The sequence below is a fragment of the Budorcas taxicolor genome, chromosome 11, assembly GCF_023091745.1.
Source record: "Budorcas taxicolor isolate Tak-1 chromosome 11, Takin1.1, whole genome shotgun sequence".
Lineage (NCBI taxonomy): Eukaryota > Metazoa > Chordata > Mammalia > Artiodactyla > Bovidae > Budorcas > Budorcas taxicolor.
This window is the reverse complement of record NC_068920.1, coordinates 123,075,975-123,099,939: the sequence shown is the minus strand read 5'-3', so window position 1 is coordinate 123,099,939 and position 23,965 is coordinate 123,075,975. Positions and strand designations below refer to the sequence as shown.

General features: G+C 36.8%; 1 protein-coding gene across 2 annotated transcripts in view; it reads right to left on the bottom strand.

Moving 5' to 3' along the window:
* The window catches only part of ACTR2 (actin related protein 2), a 38,515-nt gene extending 15,169 nt beyond the window's left edge, over positions 1 to 23,346 (bottom strand). Inside the window, exons 1-7 of one of the 2 annotated variants that reach the window (XM_052648006.1) lie at positions 23,184 to 23,346; positions 16,407 to 16,517; positions 14,319 to 14,333; positions 10,711 to 10,926; positions 7,257 to 7,329; positions 3,606 to 3,742; positions 2,175 to 2,324 (exon numbers count right to left, since the gene is read on the bottom strand). In XM_052648006.1, coding sequence (XP_052503966.1) covers positions 2,175 to 2,324; positions 3,606 to 3,742; positions 7,257 to 7,329; positions 10,711 to 10,926; positions 14,319 to 14,333; positions 16,407 to 16,517; positions 23,184 to 23,231 — 750 coding nt within the window. In that variant the 5' untranslated portion in view covers positions 23,232 to 23,346. The remainder of the gene's footprint in view (positions 1 to 2,174; positions 2,325 to 3,605; positions 3,743 to 7,256; positions 7,330 to 10,710; positions 10,927 to 14,318; positions 14,334 to 16,406; positions 16,518 to 23,183) is intronic. The other variant, XM_052648007.1, reaches the window with a different exon arrangement.
* Between the last annotated feature and the right edge of the window lie 619 nt (positions 23,347 to 23,965).

Genomic DNA, 23,965 nt, shown 5'->3' with positions numbered 1-23,965 from the left:
CTTACAATTCATAGAATTGACCTAAGTAACAAGCATGCTGGTATATACTGGCATTTGACATATTTCTACATGACAGACCAGGATTAGTTTTATATTAACATTTCTACAGTGTATCAGTTTAAAATAACGTAATTATAATAACTACATGTAGATCCCCAAACTCACTTTCCAACATGACAAAGTATCTCAAAGCAAGTTCTTAAAGACATTTACTCCATGTTTGCTCTAACTGTATACAGTATGTGCAACGCAATCACATCTTTCAAAAACTCCACAATTATCTTTTTATAAATTTAATCAAATTTCTTTTTTTTTTTTAATTTAACAAAATAAACGCAACCATCCAGTGACTTTAAAAACCACATGAAATCACCCAAAATATATGGAAAAGCTTCATATGACAGAGTATCATTAGCATAAAACATCTATACCTGGACAATGTGGCTTTTCTCAAAGCTCTGGTTGGAGATCAACCCAGGGCCACCTACCCTAGGAACTACTTACCTTTCAGAACTGTTAAAACCGTATGCCTCCCAATTTCTCTGCACCAAACCTTATCCTATACTCTATTTGTCCACTATTTTCCCTCTTCATCAGTTCCCAGTTTATTTGTCACAAATACTTTTGTAACCTGCCTCAAATTCTGAGAAAGGAGGGGAGAGATAAAACATGTTTTGTATTTCTAGTTCCCTTATCCTCTGTCTCACGACACTTTCTTCCAAAATCAGGTAGACAATAAATTATATAAATCTAGGGGAACTATCAAGAAGGCCTCAGGAAAGAATCCCTAGGGCAAATCTGTAGATGACTGGGTTGCAAAGTATTGATTTATTGTCTATTTGGATCAGTATCTTCTGAAATGAAACAATATAACTTATAAAAATTTTACATTATTTTTAAAGTGACTATTTTATACATATTTATGATATGCTCTGTTTATATGAATTATATGGTGGAAGAATACTTGCTTTTATTGCCTATCACTCAATTTCAGTTTTGGTGGCTCGGTGGTAAAGAATCTGCCTGTCAAGGGTTCAGCCCCTGGGTTGGGAAGATCCCCTGGAGAAGGAAACGGCAACCCACTCCAGTATTCTTGCCTGGGAAATCGCATGGACAGAGGAGCCTGGCAGGCGTCCACGGGGTTGCAAAGAGTTAGATATGACTTAGCGACTAAACAACAGTAGCAGATCAAAGACACAGTGTGGAAGTACTTTACACCCAGATGAAAATGACAGACTTAAGGCAGCAATACACTGAAAATTCAACTCCCCTGATACAAACTTGGTTCTAAGTATCATTAGTTACAATTTCAAGTTAACATTTGTTCTGAACATCTCATTAAGAAAATACCAAGTCAGGGAGACTGCCACCTACTGAATGGTTAAAGCAATCCTACAGGATGACCATTTTCCAAAGTATCTTAGAATACCAGTCCCATGAAATGCTGAGGAATACCGTAAACATGTATAAATCAGCATATCAAAGGTTCTGAGAAGTCCTTTAATAAAGTGAATTGACTCTCCCCCAAACTTATCTGACAATGTAACCCTTCATTTTAATTTCTCTCAATACCTACTAACATCTCAGAGAAATAACATTATGTGAAACCCATGCTGAAAAATGCTACTCCAGGTACTGCTGCTGCTAAGTTGCTTCAGTCGTGTCCGACTCTGTGCGACCTCATAGACGGCAGCCCACCAGGCTCCCCCGTCCCTGGGATTCTCCAGGCAAGAACACTGGAGTGAGCTGCCATTTCTTTCTCCAATGCATGAAAGTGAAAAGTGAAAGTGAAGTCACTCAGTTGTGTCCGACTCTTAGCAACCCTATGGACTGCCAGCTACCAGGCTCCTCCGTCCATGGGATTTTCCAGGGAAGAGTACTGGAGTGGGGTGCCACTGCCTTCTCTGACTCCAGGTACTAGAATCTCAAAATAATATTTCATATCTAACTGTATCCTAAAGTAGAAAAGCAATATATGATTCTTGCCTTATTAAAATAACTAAATCATAGTATCATAATGTAGAAAGACATTAAAGGTCATACATATACAAATTATAACAACCCAAACCCCCAAAGTACTGGATTCCAAGAAAATCTCCTTAAGCACACACCAACAGTCACTGTTGCCCACTTTAAAACCATATATATATATATCATACACCAGATATACTTACTGTGTAAGATTCAACCAATACTGTGGTTTCTAAGGCCAGTTTCTGCTCTTGCTCAATATTATATCCCACATAACACAATTTTTCTTTAATCATGCGAACCGTTTCAAAATCAGCAGAATGGTTGAAGGCATAACCCCGCAACAGAAGCAGCTAGTACAAAAAAACAGCAGTAAGTCCACAATTAATCTGAGTGAGTTCAAGTCCACAAAAGGGATTAATGCTAAGTATGTCACATCAATACCAAATACATTGGACAGCAGAACCTTTGCTCTTACTATTTCAGAAAGGAGAATATTACTCACCATAAAAGAATTTACATTTCACTTTCACAGAAAAGTTTCATAGGGAGTGACAGAATTTACAGTTCATGAATAATAAATGGGCAAAATATCTATGAATAATATTTTAGCACTGGATTCCTATAATCTGCAATTTACTCAGTCACTGCCATAATCATGAAATATGACGGACACATATTAGAGGGGCAATAGGATTTATTAAATAGACAAAAACGAGAATTCAACCTGACAGGAAAAACAAAAACACACGATACACATCATAAACAAATTAGACTTTTCACATAAAAAACTAAAAATCCTCTGATCTTTGTGTTTACAGTCAAAAGAAAACCCTTGGGCAATCCTTTGGCAGTCACCCTCAAATAGAATTTTGGCTTAGAATGATATTATAATTCTCATTACCAATCTTATTACTAACCCAATGTCAATATGAAGACTTAACGCGACCCAGAACAGTCTTCCCACAGTAGTACCAGTGACATATTGGACCTTATAATCCTTTGTTGTGGGGGATGCCTTGTTCACTGCAGAATGTTTAGCAGCCTTCCTGCAAAGATGTTAACAACCAAAAATGTCTCCAGACATTTCAAAGTGTCCCTGGAGGAGTAGCATCATCCCTGATTGAGAACCACTCACCTGGAGAGAATGTACTACCTACAGAGTTCTGGTACAGACGATATTCTAAATCTTTTTTCCCCCACATTACAAAAACCACACATCCTTCCAAAGAGTGGCCTTATATATATATACTTTATCTAGCAATGTTTTAAAGAATATCATCACTAATTACATTCACAAATAAATATTAATATACATCTTGTTCAAAGAGGGTTTTACGGCTGAAAGACTGCCCAAGTTGTTCAAGGAAGTCTTAAGACTCTTCTTCCCCCCTTGACATACCTCTCTTCCCATTCCTCAGGAAAGACAAATTATAATTATGTAATGATGAACTCTCATTAGTACACAAAAGATCATGTGTGTGAATCTCATACAGATTTTTATATGAATAAAGTACTGGGCCACTTCTCTGGTGGTGCAAATTCACTAGAATCCTGAGGTGATACATTCAATTTTAGGTAGATATATATACAAACTTACAAAATCTAATTCCATGATATTCTCTTTTGCTTACCTTGATAAGATATCTGGTAATATCCCTCCCAGCAATATCCAGTCTCCTGGTAAGGTGGGGGAGAGAAAAGCCTTCATACACTGGGCAAATGTGAGTCACACCATCTCCAGAGTCCACCACGACTCCAGTTAATAAACCTGCAGAAGAATAATGAAGTTGTAAACAAAAAGCCAAATCGGAAATCAAAGCCAGCAAATTTCAAGTATTTCAATATTCAAAGATGCTGGCTTCTTTATAATTGATTAGAAACATCACCAACCAAAATGGTCTAAAAGCTAGCATTTCTTTATTATTTGCTTATTGTGCAGTTTATTTCTAACACACAGACACTGAAGTCAGTGTTCTCTCACATGCCTCCTGTGAGACCTTTATTCTAATCATGTGCTCCCTCAGTGATGGGAAGAAACAGACCCCCAGACTGAGGACTGAAAAATACAACATGGTCTTTAATCCTAATTTTAATCTTGATTCCTGAATTCCCCTGAAGTAAAATTCTCTAATGTATCATGGATAACTTTTATGAAAACCACTGTGAAGGGTAATTACACAAGTTAATAGTGAATCTGCTGAAATAATCTAGTTCTTTATTATTATTTCTGTCATATAGTATATTCAAAACTCTGCTGTTTGGAAAATTTCTGTTGATACAAAATAGCTAGAAATCTGAGACTAATTCATCTTGACTAGCCAAAGAATCACTTCAATTATTCACCAGAAATCAAGAAAGACACTGTCAGTTAAACTTTGTGAGTGTGTGTGTTCTAAGTCGCTTCAGTCATGCCCAACTATTTGTGACCCTATGGACTGTAGCCCACGCGGTTCCTCTGTCCATGGGATTCTTCAGGCAAGAATACTGGAGCGGGCTGCCATGCCCTCCTCCAGGGGATTTTCCTGACTCAGGGATGGAACTCATGTCTGTTACCTCTTCTGCATCGGCAGGTGGGTTCTTTACCACTAGCGCCACCTGGAAAGTCTCTTTTGTTTCTCATTATGTGCTATTTCACGGTATAAATGGGGACTTCCCTGATGGTGCAGTGGTTAAGACTGCATGCTTCCAATGTAGGGGACACGTGGGTTTGATCCCTGGTCAGGGGCGTGTGGAATTAAGATCCCACATGCTGTGCAGTATGGCCAAAACCAAAAATAATAATAATAAAATGAAATTTAAAAAAAATATATAAAAGTACAAAAAATATATAAAAGTCAGTGTTTCACCTTTTGTGCCTGAGTTAATTCAGAAAAAAAAATTTCTAAATCACATTTTCTAGCAGTTTTTAAGTCTAATGATACTTTTAACCAGAATATGCATTATCTACAGCTGCTTAAGCTCATTATTTTATCACTGTCCCATCCCTGAATAGACTCTCTCCCTCTTTTTTATTATGCACAAAACATCTAATTTATCTCTGAACACATTCATTCAAACCATCTCCTACTAAGTTCATATAATTTTGACTGATTTTGCAAGTTTCATAAAAAAATCACATGCTGCCTCTTAAGGTTGCTTTCTTTTAAACAAGAGACTTTCTATTGCAAGAAAGAAGAATCCACATTATCATTAATTCAAAAATGCTCCCAGTAATACCAACTAAAGTACTAGATTACTCACTCTTTCTACTTCAATTCTGAAGGATTCTTTAAAGCTCAATCTAGTTCTTAACTTTTCATTCATACCCTCCCTGACCACTTTAACCTCTAACTCAGACTCCACAATTCCAGTTATTCCCCTCAATCCTGTACACAATATGCAGTCAAACATACTTTCTTGAATCACCGTGTCACCTCTCTTATTCAAAAACCATTCCTGGTTCCAAATGTAGCTTCTTACTTTTTTGATTTAACTGGTAGCTTTTAGCCACCTTGTTTTTATGCAAGGTGAAGAGTTCTCTTCAGCTAAGAGTTCTTTTGATTAGAATTACTGGATTATCACTTCTCAAAACTAAGAATTCAGTATTTAAACAAAAGCAGCTAAATATGAGGAGTTAAGAGAGGATATCTTCTCCTTGGACAGAAATAAATTTATGAATATTGCTAGAAATATCTATTAAGGTCAATTTTATTCAATTAAAGCAAAAATTCATTTCAGCAGAAGTGTCCCATCTCCACCCCCTAACTGGAATCACCAGTTTCAAAGCTTAGATTCAAAATTTTTAATATCTATTTTTCCAAAGTATTTTCTAAAATAAATTCTGAAATTTACTTGAAAAAAATGAAACACAATTTCCTAGATGCAGACAAACACTAGCTCCTCAGAACGCCAAGCTCACACCACACTTGGTGAATGAATAAAGCCTCTTTAAAAATTTAATTCTCCCCAAATATTTTCTTAGTATCTACATGAAGTAGTAAAGACAGGTTTAAAACCTAGTACATATTCTGACAAAGTGATTTTCATTCATCCATGTGTAGAGTCAGATGGATCACCATAATATTAAAATTTGTTTCCTAACACAACTGACCCTTGAACAATATGGGGGTTAACCTGCATATAACTTATAGCTGGCCCTCTGCATCCCGATTCAACCAACTATGGACCATGTAGTACTGCAGTATTATTTACTACTGAAAAACATCCACGTATAAGTGGAGTCATACAGTTCAAATCAGCACTGTTCAAGGGTCGACTGTACTGTCATACATCACTTAAGTACTAAGGCTTGACATTTAGTTGTCACCTCCTTCAGAAACCTTCTCTGACATGCTAAATCAATTTCTGTATCTTTCCCCCATTAAGAGTCTAAGTTCTTGAGGGATCTTTACATTTTAAGTGCCCAACAGGCTCTGTGCATGTATCTGATGGCCTCTTAAGTTCTCCACAAGATCATCAGGATACAGAGTTCTCCCTACATGGCTACTATTTTATTCCCAGTAGATACGGAGGCAGTTACTAATGGCAGTACCAGGAAAACAAAGTAAAAGTAGGTCCACTCCATTAAACCCACTTCAAAAGTTGGGAAGGTATGCTCAAATGTCTGCCTTTTCCTTTATATTTAATCTATTATGTATTTTAAAAAGATAATTTTATATGAAACTTTCTGGCTTTTTTAAACTCTTGACAATTCTGAGAACAGATTCCATGTTTATTTTTCCCTTCAAAAATTTTCTTACTTTAATTTGCCTAAAAGAAGAAACTTCCTGCTGCTGCTAAGTCGCTTCAGTCGTGTCCAACTCTGTGCGACCCCAGAGACAGCAGCCCACCAGGCTCCCCTGTCCCCGGAATTCTCCAGCCAAGAACACTGGAGTGGGTTGCCATTTCCTTCTCCAATGCATGAAAGTGAAAAGTGAAAGTGAAGTCGCTCAGTCGTGTCCGACTCTTAGCGACCCCATGGACTGCAGCCTACCAGGCTCCTCCGTCCATGGGATTTTCCAGGCAAGAGTACTGGAGTGGGGTGCCATTGCCTTCTCCAAAGAAACTTCCTACTTATAAAAAAAAAACTGAGAAGTTTCTTCTTAAGTCTTTCATTGTTCAGTAAAGAAAATAAAAATGTGTATATTTTATTTGACAAACTGTGGAATATTTGAATTAATACAAATATATAAAACTGAGCTTTCTGGGACTTAAAACTTCCTGAGAAATCAAATTCCTCTGACATAAAATACATGTAACAAATGTTTTTGAATTAATGATACTGAAAGTTAAGCTTTACCTACCTTGAGCATACAAAGTCAGGACTGCCTGGATGGCTACATACACACCAGAAAACTGGTAAGTTTCAAACATTACCTGAAAGTGCAAAAGGAAAGGGAAAACATTAGTATTTAGAAATTACATTATAATGTAATATATATGTATTAATATATGCTTTCTTGATGGCAAGAGTGGATTAGCTGATCAAAATAGAATCAAACGACCCAAAAGAATCTTCCATTCTCTTCAGCTGTTTCTTGCCTCTATTAAAGTCCTGCTGTCAGAGAGCCCCAATTTTGAGGACAGATTTTTTTAAATACACATTCAGTCCCCAAGCATTTCTTAAGTGCTACAAAGCTAAGATTTCTGAGAGTTTTTAGCTAATGGCAGATTAGAGTGAAACAAAGTGTTCTGTTTTTGAACAAGACTTTCTGAACTCATGTCCCTTAAGGGAAATGTCTTTTAATTCAAAGACAAACTACACAAACTACTGAACTGCCAACCCTCCCATCCCTTTCCCTCAACCTGGGCCAAGCAAGACTGTGGCTCTGCCTCCAGGTAATAAACGGTACGGGAGGGAAACAAGACTAAACAATTCCCGAATGCTGGCAGATCCAGAAGCTGCTCAGCTGCTGAGTCTGCGCTCCCCAGTGGAGCAAGGCTGCGCTCCACCCTGTGCTGAGGTCCACGGCAGGGATGAGGGGCTCCTTCACGTCCTCTCTGCTCACAATGCTGCTCATTGTCTGTATCGCAGGTTGGCCAGGAATATTCTGTAGGATTTTCTCTGTCATCCACAGTTAGCATTCACTGACTGGCAGTGCAGACTACCACTACGAATATCTGATATTTAGAAATTTTACAACTGACCACAATGAGAACGATATACAATTTAAATTTTTACAACTCTGGGGAATTCCATAGCGGTCCAGTGGTTAAAACTCTGTGTTTCCACTGCTGAGGGCACGATCTCTGGTCAGGGAACTAAGATCCCACATGCCATAGCCAAAACAAAACAAAAAACCTCTCAATCACTATGCTGTATACCTGAAACTTAACACAGCATTGTAAATCAATCATGCTTCAATAAAACTAAATTTAAAAAAAATTTTTAATCGTAATAACTAAATTTTACAACTCTGAAACACAAACTCATCAATTCAGCAACTAAATTTTCTGACTAGTATTCTATTCCATTATCCTTTATCCTCCTGCTACAGGGACGAAAATGGTATACAGCTGACCCTTGAACAACACAGGTGGTTCTGAATTGTGCAGGTTCATTTAATTGCAGATTTTTTTCAATAAATGAATACTACATCATCACATGATCCAAGATCAGCTGAATCCAGGGATGCAGAACCTGGGATACAGAGGGCAAATTATAAAGTTTTATACAAATTTTGACTGAGGGGGATTGGCACCCTTAACCTTGTGTTGTTCAAAGGTCATTTGCATTTATCAACTGTATTTGCATTTATCAATTTGACAGTCTGTCACAATTTATTTTTATTCATAAGATCATTAAGAAGTATTTGTAGCTCAGAAACAACTTCCTGAATGAGATTAAAATGGGGCATTATCAGTCATAATCAAATTTCTATTTACAAGTAAAAAAGAGCATTAAACGAAGAGGAGACCTTAGAGTGTGTAGTAAGACTAATTCCTGTCATTTCTGCAGATTAAAAAAAAAATCTGTCCTAGTCAAATAGTTAGTTAGTGGATGACAGATATGATGTTATCCACTACATAGCAAATGCCATCTCCCTGAATTTTCACTTGAAAGAAAACTTGGTTTCCATTCTGCTACTGTATTATTTTTTTGGAAGAGGTCTCCTCGTCTGGTAACCTCTTGATTTAATACAAAAATATCTCTACACTCTGTTTTTGCAATGCATTGGTAAAAATAAAGAGCAATTATAAATGACCACTTATCCGTTACAAACGATTAGTAACTATAAATCATTTAGAAAGTATAAAGCACAATTAAAATATGAATACAATAAAGCCCATCTTTCATAGTTTCAGGGGTGGCTAGGAGAAAAAAAATAATAAAAAAATATGAACCATAAGAAATGATATGGATTCTGTAGCTAAAACCACAATCTCAAAATCTGAAAATACAAAAATTTTAAATCTCTTCTAAAATTTCCATCAACATCTCAACATAGTCAATGAGTAAAACAAAACATTTACTTACATTAAGCAGTATCTGGAAAGCTAATAAAATCCAAAGTAATTAAAATTTCCTACCTCATATATAACAAAATGAAAGAAAACTGTTGAAAAGTTACCCATCTCAAGTATTAAGAATGCAGACTTTTTGCTCTTTAACTGCCTACCTCGTTACTGTTTCCACCTCCCTTCCCGAGCCCTCCCATCTCCCTGGCCCTCAGCATTCTCCCCACTGTCTGCTATCACTTCTTTGGTTAACTATGTTATCTATATCCTCGTGACTCCCAAGTTTATACCTCCAGCCTCAGACTTTTCTCCTGAACTTGACCTTATACATGTAACCATTTTTGCTTGGATGTCTAAAGAAAACCTAACATGTCCAAAACTGAACTCCTGATCCATCTCCCTCCCAAATCCTGTTCTACTCTCAGTGTTTGCTCAAGTGAAACTTTCAGTTACCTCTCTATCACATGTATTTAAGAAATCGGGATCTTTTTTTGGCCCTACCTTCAAAACAGAGCGACAATCTGGCCATTTTTCATTACCTTCTCTGCTAACCATCATTATCTGGTGTCTAGATAACTGAAAAAGTCTCCAAACTCGTCTTTCTTCTACGCTTGCCTCCTTATGTTCTACATTCATACAGGAGCCATAGAAACCTCAATCTGTAATAGCTCCTCCTTGTAGTAGCCCTACATTTCACTCAGAGTTTAAATCTAATCTCCTGTAAGAACCTACAAGGCCCTGGATGATTCAGCCCCATTATTTCTCGCACCTCATCTCCCGCTGCTCTCCCACAGTGGCTTCCTTGCTGACTAATATGCCACGCTTGGTCCCATTTCAAGACCTTTACACTGGTTACTCCCTTTGCCTGGAATGCTTTTCCCCCAGTTAGTTACTGGCTAACTCCCTCCGTTTAAATATCACCTTACAGACACGTACTACCACAACCTATGAAAAATGCAGCCTTCCTACATGCCCGATCTCCCTTACTCTTTCCCACCCCTCCTTTAGCATCTAGTATCTTCTAATAAACCATTCAATTAACTCTTTTTTTTTTTTTGGTCTATTTTCCCCTGCTAGATGCTAAATTCCATAGCAGCAGGATTTTGGCTTTGTTTACTGGTATATTCTACTTATAATGACTAACATATACTTAGGTGCTCAATAAACAGGATCTGGGGAAAAGTAACAATTACTCTTATTTCCTTTATTCTCAACAACAGAGGTAAGATAAAACAAAAAAATCTGCTTTAATATCACATCACAGAAACATATACATGCACAACCCATCTAAAAACTTACCTCTACAATCTTCTCTCTATTTTTGGTTGGGTTCATAGGAGGTTCTGTGAGTAGAATTTTACAATTCCTGGTATCTATGTTAAGTTTTTCTGGTCCAAATGTGTAGTCCCATAGGTGTTTCATGTCATCCCAATTTCGTACTATGCCATTTTCCATAGGGTAATTAACTTCTAACATCGAGCGTAATTCACTTGCCTCATCACCAACCATAAGATCCTAGAAAATTATAATATCAAAGCTTTTGACCAAATTTTTGCATAAAATACCATCAGAAAATTATCCTCTTATATTTTGGAAAACTGGAGAATAATTAATTTTAATATTTCTGGCACTTTCAGATAAATTTCTTCATTCCACAAGTTAAAAAGTTGATCTTTCATGAACAATGTCTTACAAATCTTAATCATGAATAATAAGTTTTTATGTACAGTGTGGTTTAAATCAATAAATTGACCTTACCTTTAGTAAATATGTTTCCAAAAGAAGAGCATTAGCACAAATAAACCCCACATTTTCATATTTTGGAGGGGTTTGTATGAGGTTTCATCTCTTTCTTTTGCTCAAATGTTCAAAAAATAAGGCCTGTGATATGTGAGATAGCATATGAGGGGAAAAAAAAACTTGCAGAAAAATGCTCAACGCATGCAGCACATTTCTTTTTACTAAATATCAAAATGATAAGTGTAGTACTATGCAGCATAATAAGAAGCAAAAAATAAAATGATTTTTATTATACTTTAATAGTGGATATATGCACTACAAACTTGTAAATTTCACAAACGCCTACCTAGATATGTCCCAATTAAAACTGTAATTAAGCTTCAATATGTGCCTCACCAAGATGAAAGATAATTTGTAGAGACATAAAAAATTAAGATACAGAGAAGAAATTCTTCGTTAAAATTATCTCATAAGCAACATTTCCAATCTTCAAGTAAAATACTGGAAAACTACGCTATCACCCAGGAAGCAGAATACTCACAAGTCTTGTCTCCAATGAGCACATACTTAAGATGACCCACATTTTAAAAGTCAAATTTTATGTGTATAAGGCTAATGATGTCTCAGAATTAAATCTTACTTTAAAAATTGGCTAGTCGAGATACTAAATAATCCTGATTTAAACACATACTGATGAATTAAAAAAAAATTCTAGTATCAAAATAGCTACTATTTGCTATAAGATCTTAAGATGTTTTAAAACAGAAGTTTAAATAAATATATGACTTTAAACTTTTTTTTAATAATGATTTTTAAAAAAAGAGATAAGAAAGAAACCAGGGTGAGGACTCTATTTAAAGACAATACCAAAAAAAAAAAAAAAAAAAAACTGGAAAATCCACTGAAAGCAACAAAAAGGAAAAACAAAGTTAAAGCAGATGCTAGAAATACTCACTAAAATGTATCTATTGCAACTAAATTGCATATAAAATTAATGCACCATGCCTTAATACTCAAACTTCTTAAATATTAACTATTTAGAATGATCTGATACAAAAATGAAAAACTAAAAATCTTATATTAGATAACTCTACTAAATGACATGCATTTGTTGAATTACTTAGAAGAATACTGTTAATTTCAAATACACTGAAAGACAAGATACACAGATGGACTGACAGATGGATAAATGGATAGACATGTGATATATCAGTATAGTAAACATTAATGTCAGAATCTAGGTGATGGATGTATGAGTTTCATGGTAAAATTCCTTTAAATTTGCTGTGTATTCCAAACACTTCATAATAAAATGTCAGGGGGAGGAATCTATGTCTCCAAATACCTATATGACTTCTGGCCATCAATGTAATTTAATATATAATGTTAGTTATTTTTTTCTGGAATGTACATTTCTGTTATACAAGGTAATAATAGATAATTAAGATGGTTTATATCATTGATACATGTTCACAACTGTATTTCAACAAATTTAGTATAAATCTGGTCTAATTACATCTGACTATTTAGTTCTTATTCCATGCAAGAATAGGGGCCTACATATGTCTGATCTAATACCAACTCAAAATAAAAGTGTCATGTGTCTACTTCTAGGGCACACATACTATGAAGAATTAACTGAAAGAAACATCTGGCATCAAGTATCTTACCATCCCTCTGAACAAAGAGGACATGTAAAATGGAAGAAAACAAGCATTAACTTGTCAAATTAGTGCAAACATTCTTGAATAACTCAAGCTACTTAATTCAAAAACTTATCTAAAATTTTATTTCAAAAAATCCTAAAACATAGTTTTCCCTAGAACATTTCAATTTCCAAAACTCCAAAATGCTAAGAGTTTTATGGAACTTGCCTTCATCTTCAAGATCAAAATTACAAGCGGTCAGATCAGGCCTTGGTTTTTTTTACCACCCACCTCATCACTGGACCTCAAGTGACATCACCTATTTACCACCCACCTCATCACTGGACATCACCTATTATCTGAAAAAATGAAAAATTACAGTAACTGTCTGAGATGCCATTTTAAAGGCATTTATATTTTATGAAAAGCAAGCAGTGTAGATGCGATACGCCAAGAATCATTCTGAATAATGTCACCTCAAATTGGAAATTAGAGCAAATATACTTTAAAACCGCAATTAAATTCCTAGAAAGAAATTTCATAAAAAACATTAAAGAGTTCTCTGCAACTACTCTTTTCTTAATCTCCTTAGGATTTTAAGACAAATGCATGATCTTATTTAGAAATAATTTCCAGTTTTCCATGTTTTTGTTTATTCAAAAGAAAACTTGCCACTAGTTTAGTTACTGTTACTAGCTAAAACACTTATCACTAGAAAGGCCTGATATTTATCTCTGTCAAAGTTACTTACAAACAATATTAAAAACAAATGAGAATATCTACTATAGAAAAACTTAAGACTATCACAGAAAAATATAATAAAAGACTCAACTGCTGGGATGTGTCCAGTTCTAGTTTAAATGAAAACGGTACAATGGTATTTATTTAAAGGGAAAATCCACTGTCAATGGAAAAGTCTTACAAGACTTTGACCTTTTTCTTATTTATAATCAGGTAATGTAAAATCTGCTCATAAACAAGGATAATACAGGAAACAAATCAATCTTTTTCTCTCCTTTACTATTTATAGTTCATTGGCACATTACAATCTTACCTAGTTTATTAAATACACGTATGATACTGTACCAGATGCAAATATATACATATATAGGCTATGACAGGCAATGTTCAATTTAACAGTGAATTGATCCAAATGCAACAACTTCACCCCACTTTTCTGGATCACACATATCCTAAAGAAAGCCACTTGGTTTCTAACATAATGCACACTACATTCCATTTTAATTGTAACATTCATCTACAAAAAACACAAGGAAAACAATTCAAAACTATGTTAGTAATTAGTTCTGGTTTGGTCCATTGTATGCAATCAGGAGAGTATAGGACTTAATTAGTTGCTACCAAATTGAAGCAATGAAAAAGGTTAAAAATCAAAGTACTTAGAAATTAAAATATGGAATCACCCCCCTCCCCAATACTAAAGGGACACAAAACAACAACTACTGTCCCACCAAGCAAAAGTGGAAAACAAACAGAGAGCATGTGTGTAACCTCACTTACCATCTTTTTGTTATTCTACTTCAACAGGTCAAGAAAGGTGAAGAGAGAGAAGGTAGAAGTAAGAGTCAGAAAAGGCCTAAATAAAATCCTCACTGAAATTTTTAAACATACAAGCAATAGAGACAAATTAGGTCGAGGCAGATGCAGTACTACTACAGTTTACGGAGTTAATAATTAGGGCCAAATTAACACGGACAGTTATTACTCCTGAATGAAAGTTAACTCATTAAACAATTTAAATTTCCAGTTTTCAGTCTACCACATTTTAGGTAACAAGACACAAAAAGTATAAATCAATCCACTAGGCATATTCCAAATTTGAAATATTCCAAAAAAGTCAAATTTCATTTGTTACTGAATTTAAGTACCTTAATTAAGGAAAATAAACAGCAGAAAAGGTCTAGCTGAGTAGGGAAAGGGTGTTTAGAGTGTTTTTCCAAGCTCTAGTAGTCAAGTTAAATTTGACACAGTTCTCTCTTCTTTCACTGTTTTCTACTGGAAGAACAAATTAACTTGAAAGACTTAGAAAGATTAAGCAGATTGAACAGAAGTAAACCAACTTAACAGACTGACAAACCATACAAGCAAATGCTACTGGGGAATTCCTTAGCAAAAATGTCTTATTTGAGTATCACCTAGACTCATTTCTATCACTTGCCCTTAAAAAGCAAGAAAAGTAGGAGTGAAAAATATAGGTAATTATGCTGGACAATAAAAATAGCTATATGTGATGTAGCTTAATACCTCAAAAATGTTATTATCCGTAAAGTATATTAAAAAACCATTCTTCTTTAAAAGGCTGATACTGAATAAATGTGACTTTCAACATTATTAAAAAACTGTATCCTTATCACTATTACTAGCTAAATTTTAAGCTGAAGTTCATTTAAGATGGAACTCAATCAGAACAAAAGGAGTTAACAAAAACAGAATATGGGATTCTATAAAATTCCCAAAAGACACGAAAAAAAAAAACACCCCAAACCAAGAAACTCTCATATTGAGTATCCCTTCTGATTATAATAAAACAGAGGCCAGAATCAGTCACTCTTTTAAGTCTTTAAAAAAATTATCACAGAACCTAAGTTTCAGTTTGTATTTTTATTCATCGTGTAACTCAATCCTCTAGTCCCAACAGCAGAGAGCTCTTCAGCAGCAAATGTCTCCTATCTATTACCAGCTTTCTAAACACCTCAAACAAACGTCCCAGAGATGGGTAACTTAACTTACAACCTAACAAACTCTCTGAAGTCTTGTCAAGGACTGTCCAGATAGGACCAACGATGCTAGTCTGTTCACAAATGATTCATAAAACGGCTTCTAAATTCTACTACATTTCGTGTAACCTAATCTGATCCCTAGGCTATCTGAAGATTTTAAGTCAAGCGGTAACCACTGACTTTTGATTGTTCTTTTTTTTTCCTCCCTTCTAAAATATTGTTAACTCCCTTTTGATTTCCACCTCCTTTAATAGAAGATAAAAATCTATTAAGGTCCAGTCTCATGTTAAGATTGGTATGTAGGCAATGACAACATTCCCTCCCTTCTCCTGTCCTAAGATAAATGATGCAAGGTCAAATAAAGACTTGCACAGCTTCCTCCTGCACACTGTGGAAATCACTTATTATACTGGTGAAAAAAGGAACCAATAAGATGCACACTCTATTTTTCCTGAATAGCTATATAAAAATGTAGGGATATCAGGCCATGAGAACATGGAAGAAGTTTCAGCTCCCAAAGAGACACTAACACTGAATGACAAATATATGGAATTGAAAGACATAAAAGTACCAGGCTGATTTCTTTTAAAATTATACTATAGGACTTTAAGTCACTAATACAGCATTCACATCAACATAAAAATCTTATTTTTATTGTATTCAGAGAGTAATGGCATCAAGCTATACTTAAAGTCAGACGAAATTACTTTCAGTTTCTGTACCTTTCTTCACGTGTTGATAAAAATTTAAAATATAAGAAATTCGGCCCTCCTCCTTTGCTTTTCAAGGCATCACATCTTAAAACTACTTAATTCAAAGAACATTTCAGTAGGTTTTGCTCCTCATTTATCAATAAATAAAATATTACCTTGATTTCAATGTTTCCCACTTTGGTGGTCGATCTGATAATAGGTCTTCCAACCAAAGCTGGGAAGATATGTTCTGGAAAGTTAGAGCCTGCATATCCACACTTCACAAACTGGAAAAGAACAGTAAAAAGTGGGTTAGCGTCAAAGTATTTACACTATTATCCATTTAAAAACTCTATCTGAAAGGTACTGTTTGCATTTATATAATATCCTAAACTTTTGGTGCTTTCAAATTACCCAAAGTAATCACCCCGTCTATCATATCCTCCATTTATTTCCTTCATGGCCTGACTACTGGAGTTCCCATTTCTTGACTGGTTAACTCTTAGGGAAAGCCTCAAGGGACCTAAGCTGAGCAGTGCATGCTGGAACCTACTGCCTTGATGCACAGCAAGGAAGGGACAAATTCATTCAATGAATTCCAAGGATTTTTAAAAGAAATGTCAGAAAATGAACAGAACGAAAGCAGGCTTTCATTCATGTCTGGGAATTCACTTAAGTAACACCATTTTCCAAAATGGGGAATCAAATGGCATCTGGACCAGCAGCAAGTTAAAATAAACGTTTATTAGGCATTTTTGGCTATTTACATTTTTATATTTAGAGAAACATTTAGTAATACCAGGTGACATAAGTTCATATTTAGATATTGTACTTCTCCAATGAGGATGTAGCATTGATTCTAATAATACTTCCACTTTATGAATAAGAAACAGATAAACTAGGAGATTTAATGACTACAGTAAAACTGAAAATAGAACCAAGGGTTTTTAATGCTTATATCAATAATGCAGTCTGTTTAGCCTTATTTTTAAGAGCAGCCATTACAAGGAAAAGGCAGTTAAAAACTTTAGGGTAGGAGGAAGAAGCTATGTAAGAGGAGCTGTCATCAACCTCAACCATTCCCTTAACAAGATTTTGTGCAATGTACAGTATACTGTGCAAACACTTTTGTGTCTACTGATGAATCCCAAGCACCTAGAACAGTGTCTGACACATGCTAGGTGCGTATTATTTAACTGATCAATAAAAGTGAAAAGTTTTGCTGCTGACTCAAGAGTACAATACTATGATTATTTTAATATAGAGAACATGTTTAATATTGAGACAATCTATTGTTCCATGGATTTGGCACCACATTATCTTAGAAGAATTAAGGAGAAAAACAATACTTGAATGTGACATATGGCAGAAATAACACAAAAGTGGACAGAAAGCTGTTACATACAAGGAACTGTTTTGTTTGATGGTGGTAAAAGCTAGCAACAACCTGAAACTCACTGACTTCTGACTAACTCTCTAAAACACAAAATTTTTCTATTTCAAAGACAACCTTGTTGGAAATGATACTGATGAACCACATTTAATTATAAATAGCCTAGAACATTCTGCCATGCATAACTGCAAGTCTTTTAAAAATAGTGCTTTAAAAAAATATGTTAAAATCATGTCTTCAGCAGACTGAAGCTTCTAGTCTGAAAAAAATCTGTCTAAAATTTAAAAATTGCACATTTCCAATACCACCTGAATTCATATCCCCTCATTCATGTTCACATTTTAGAATTTACATAAAATATACTGTTCAAATAGGTTTTCTTCCTAACCCACAAAACCTAGTCCTGCTCAGTTTGCCACTGAACCTAGGTTTTCTAAAACCTAAAAAACATCATGATACGATTCCTTCCGGATTACCTTCCAAGGCTGAAGTTAGTGTGATATGATGGCATATGTAATAGATATCCTGCTTGCTCACACCTACTCTACTTGAATAGTGGTTGATAGTAAAGAACAATATACTTCCCACGCTAAAAAAAAGTGTTTAACAGAATTCAGAAGTGTTAGTTCATTTCTCCACAATATCTTCCCAAAAAATTTATCAATCTGACCCAGAAAGAGTTGGAGCAACAACTGCCGCAGAGGAAAAGAATAATACTTAGTATTTTCTAGTCTATTCAAATTAAAAGGAAAAAAACCTTTCACACTCATCTCTTCTAAATCAAACTCTCTAGTCCTTAAGCCAAAAGCCAGTTCACTTATTGTGAACTGAGATCAGATGTTAGACCAGAGAATCTCTTCTCATTATGCCACTACATTCAAATTTCTACATAAATAAAATCTGTCATGACCACCAGACAAGTATCAGCTTTAGTCATAATTTATACATATATTCCAAATATAAACAGCAAAAACAATGTACACATTCAACTTTTATGTCGTGACATAACGAGCAGATAAACATACTGCTGCCGCTGCTAAGTCGCTTCAGTTGTGTCCGACTCTGTGAGACCCCATAGATGGCAGCCCACCAGGCTCTGCCATCCCTGGGATTCTCCAGGCAAGAACACTGGAGTGGGTTGCCATTTTCTTCTCCAATGCATGAAAGTGAAAAGTGAAGTCACTGAGTCGTGTCCAACTCTCAGCGACCGCATGGACTGCAGCCTACCAGGCTCCTCCGTCCGCGGGATTTTCCAGGCAAGAGTACTGGAGTGGGATGCCATTGCCTTCTCCGATAAACACATTGTAAAACGAATGAAAAAAAGAATCTACACATTTGTAAAGGCAATTTTCAGCATATTAAATGTAAACCAATGATTTAACTGAGAAATCTTAACACTAGGTGAAGGTGGGAGGAGGAGCCTGGGATGGAGCCTAAGTCAAGTCGTGTCTGTCCCATCCCCCCCATCTCCCCACCCGACCAGGCAGTCAGGAGGCTGAGGAGGTAAAATGCTTGTTCGAGCATATTTCACAGGACAACATATTTGCCAAGTGCCTAAAGTAAGAAGACAAAAATTAAGAATTCCTAAAACTACAAAAATAACTCTGAACTACTATTTCTGTGCTTCATTAAAAGATGAAGGAACTTCTCTGGAGGTCCAGTGGCTAAGACTCTGTATTCCCAATGGAGGGAGACCAGGGATCAGGGAACTAGATTCCACATGCCACAACTTAAGATCCCATGTGCCATAACTAACCTAGTGCCACCAAATAAATATATTAACTAAAATAAATATTTTTTAAAATTATTTAAAAAATGGAAAGTTGGCTTTTAGTTCAAATTAAAGATAGCAATCACTAGCTAGCATTCCTACAGGGAACTAGTGTTTGGTCAAAATGGCAATAGCTGCACTACATCACATTATTTCAGATGTCAACGCAATAGCCGTTAAAACAACAAGAATATAATTACAACGATCTATTTCTCAGTAATATATAACCAACAGACAACCTGGCATTTCCTTTCTTGCAAAAAAGCCAGTATTTTTAAAAAAATCTAAACCATAAGGTAATAATATACAAAAAAAATATTCTTTTCTAAACTACTTGTTTGGCATAACTTTAATTCTTGAAATACCTCCCCCCACTTCAATCATTTTAAGACCTTATGACTTAGTTCTCTCACTGTGTGCAATAGGGCTATGTTTAAGAAATAGACTTTACCATATATAGTTTCCTCTTCATAGCACTGTGGTTTAAACAGGCTCCCTTACTTCCCACTGAGTCATCAAATGGTAAGAACATGAACAATGTAATTTTCTTTCAAAGAAAAAAAAAAAAGCCCATGTACATTTGCTGTAAAGGTATCTTTCTCCCCTCAAAAAACAAACTGGGATTTATAAAGCTTCATTTGGGCTTATTTAATTTGTATTTTTCCTTTATTACTTTAAATAAATGGCACTGATATAATAATTTAATTGCATAGTGATTACTCTGATCTTAGATCACCAAAATATTTATTCTGTTTATTCCAAAGCATTTTCAAGGGCTAAACCAAATCTACTTTTGATTTGGTTCTACTTCAAACACTCCTAAATCCAACATTTAAATTTGCCTAAGCCTGATAAAGCAAGCTGTAATCAACTACAAACATGAATTGTAAAAGTACAATTTAAAAAAAAAAGTGTAACTATCTTAACACTACAAGCTACTCTGTGTCACTGGACCCTAAAAATTATACCAGTCAAGCAGCAAGCACTCCAAAAGTCTTCACTGTTGGTAAACTAACTCAATGTTGATGAAATCACCCAAGTCTGGCAAAAGAATACACAACGTCAGGGGCCTGGGCCCAATCCTTGAAAGGCACCTAAGCTGAAGCAGATCTCCACATCTTCACCTATCTGGCCACTTTCCGCAGCTTTATGTTAGGTGGCGGTTTACACAGGCTCCATTTTAGGTTTGGATGGTTGTGAGGATGAAGTGCATAAGGTATTGGAATCGGATGCGCTTTCCTCCTCTAGGAGGCCCTACAGACGCACTGGTCAGCATGGGAGCTGGAGAGGTTGAGGAGCAGGACCATAACCGGGCATGTGATCATAAGAACTCATCTACCCTGAGGGCTTTCCATTTAGGGCCTGCCAGAGAGGCTTAAAAAAAAAAATCAACTTCTCAAATGGCCTATAATTTTAAAACCTAAACTGTGTTAAGAGGCAAGTTGCTTCAGAATAACAACTATTCTCATAAATTTTTAGAAACTAAATTTTAGTATCTTCTTAATCACAGAGGAATCATTAGACCTTCAGGTATCTAAATAAAATCAACAGGACTATGAAGTATAAGAAATACAGACTCTAAGTGGCTCCTAATTCTCTAAATTTTCAGAAATATCACAGCATTCCTGACTACGTACTACATCAGAGCTTTCTTCATGGAGTTTCTTCATTAAGTCAATCATGTCCTATAGAAAATCTGGATATTTAAAGTAATTAGAAATACAATGCCAAATATTACACAAGGTTTTGTTTGAATTAACTACACTTTTCTACTTATGTCACAATAACTTATCTTTTGTCTTAAGGAACAAGATTCTTAAATTATAGATTAGACATAAGGCTAATCAAATATACAATGAGTTTTGTAACAAGCTAATGAAACAGTAACATAAAACTAATTATGGGACTTCCCTGCCAGTCCAGTGCTTCCACTACAGGGGACGTGGGTTCCATCCCTGGCCAGGGAACTAAGATCCCCACATGCTACAGAGCCAAGAAAAAAAAAAAGCTTAAGAACAAGAAAAAAAAGATTTTTAATTGCATATTATGAAAAAACATATACTACAAAAACTGGTTTCTCTGTCCTTCAAAGAGGAGGAATCCATTAAAATATAACTGACTTCAATTTCTAAAAAAACCCAAAACTGACATAGTCACAAAAAAAATACATTAGTATCAACTTTTTTAAAGATTTACATTTATTTAGATGTCAATTTGAGACTACAAGGGGGAATTAGGCCAATTTTTTTTTAAAAAAAGCACCTTTAAACTGAGTTTTAACTGTAAAAGGAACACATTTATAATTTCATTTAAAGACAGTTTAACATTGCATGGTTTGTTAAAAAATAAAGAACATTTTCCCAATAACTGAGTCATGAAGTCCTTCCCACCTGACCTCACTCTTATCCCTAGTCTCACGGATAACCACAACGAACATAAATTTCTCACAAATCCCTTCAAAACTTTCACATACACATATACATTTGTGGACACATAAATAACTTTAATAAAGAACACGCACATAAATGGAAGCTGCCTCTTTTTAAGTACTATGCTATTTTGTATGAACGTTGCATTAAATGATAACACTCTTCTTACTCTCATCCATTTTCAACTTAGTTCAGATAAAGCTAGTATAATCACTGCTTGTAAAAATTCAATCAAAGGCAGTATTATGGCGGTGAATATCAGCTCTTTTTTCCCCTCAACGATCCAGTTTCCAAAGTGACTTGAAGTTCATACAAAATCTATTTTAATTCATATATTACATTTATGGAAGGAAGGGGATAAAGTGACAAAATACTGCAGCTTCAAAATGGTTAGAAATTGCTTTAATGCAGGGGGAAGTGATCACTACAGAACTCATCCAAAATAAGTAACAGTTCTGTATTCTAATTTGCTGACTTTGCTGCCTAAAAATTTTTTTAATGGGGGAGGGGCGACTGAGAGAAACAACTTTCAAATAATGTCTAAATCAGTGTTTTACTCTGATTTTTACGATTATTTGCATTTTAGGATCTTAAATACTAACATTAACTGTAGTCTGCCAATAAGGGAAAAAAGGAGGAGGGGTACCCAAACTTCCTAAGGTTAACTTCCCTAAGGTTAGTGGAATTACTACTTGGGCCTTAAAGGATCAAGATCAACCACGGAAACATACTGGTCTCTGGGGGGCTGCACCTGGGCCAAATTTCCAGCATGGAGAACAAAACGTAAATGATGCACAGCCGATCTGGCCTTCCATTCTCTCAGAAAACAAGAAAACAAAACAACAAAAGCCTCAGACACTGCGAAACGACTGAGGTTCATTGCATGACAGCAGTTCCCTTTTTTCTTTAAACCCGTTTCCTGCCTCCTGTTCCGTATCTTCAACTCTACAGGAAGAGCAAGGCCTCTTGGTCTTTCTCCTTTTTACACATCGGCGACCCTGGTGAGTGAAGCCCTTTCGCAACGCACAAGCCCAGCCTTTTACCCCTCCAGCCCTCGAGCCAAATTCCTGCGGCTAGAGCGCTGGGCCGGCCCCGGACCGGTAGCAGGTGGGAACCCCAACCATCGCCGGCCTCGCCCGCCGTCCTGACCCCGAGCTGCGGGAGTGCCCAGCTCGGGGCTACTAAGGGGTCCAGTCCGCTCGAGCCCCACACCCACGCGGGTGGAAAGCGCTGGCCAGCCCCCCTCGGCCCGGGCGGCAGAGGTCCCAGGGGTACAGCTCCGGGCGCTTTAGGCCCGCGCGCCCCCCGCACATCCGGGCCCCGGCCTGTGGCCGCTGCAGCCTCCCCGCCGAGCGCTTACCCCGGTGCCGTTGTCGCACACCACCACCTTCCTGCCCTGGCTGTCCATCGTCCTCCCGGAAGAGAGCCGGAGCCGCAGCCGCTGCCGAACAACCTAGAGCACCCACCGCCCGTCTCGTTCCTCTTCCTCCTCCTCCCTCTTCCCGGCCCCGCCTTCGGTCTAACGTTTCTCCCCCAACCGGAAGTGACCGCCGGGTCTCACCCGCCACCTAACAAACTGCCTGCGCGGAAGAGGCGGGGACGGGAGGAAAGAGGCCGAGACTGGCAGTGGTGCACTCCAATAAGAAAAAAAGGAGCCCGAGGCCCCGCCTACGGCGCCAGCCCGGCTTCCGCGCCTGCTCCGCCTTTAGGGTCGCCGCCCTTCCGGGTTCTTCCTGTGGGCGTCTTGTTCCCGACCCTTTGGTGGGCAGCAATAGTAGCCGAGCTGGCAGGCGGTTTCCCGTGCTTTCTAAGGCTTTGCAGGAGTTCGGGGTTTTCCAGCTGCAGGCAGATGAAGGACAACGGTCTGTGGCGAGAGGGCATTGGAATGTGACAAGAGAAGCCTGCCGGCCGGGCAGAAACGGAAGACACCCTTACTATCCCCACCATTGAATGAAACTTGGTGTGTCATTGCTTCTAGGCCTTTTCAGCGGGCAGAGCTGGGATGGGTATAGACACATGAAATCGTGCATTTATACAGATCCCCCTGATTCCAGTCTAACCCATCTCGTCCGGGTTTGCCGTTAGTTAGGTGAGCCTCACTGCTCACCACTTCCCTTCTAGCAGCACCATATTGCTTCACAC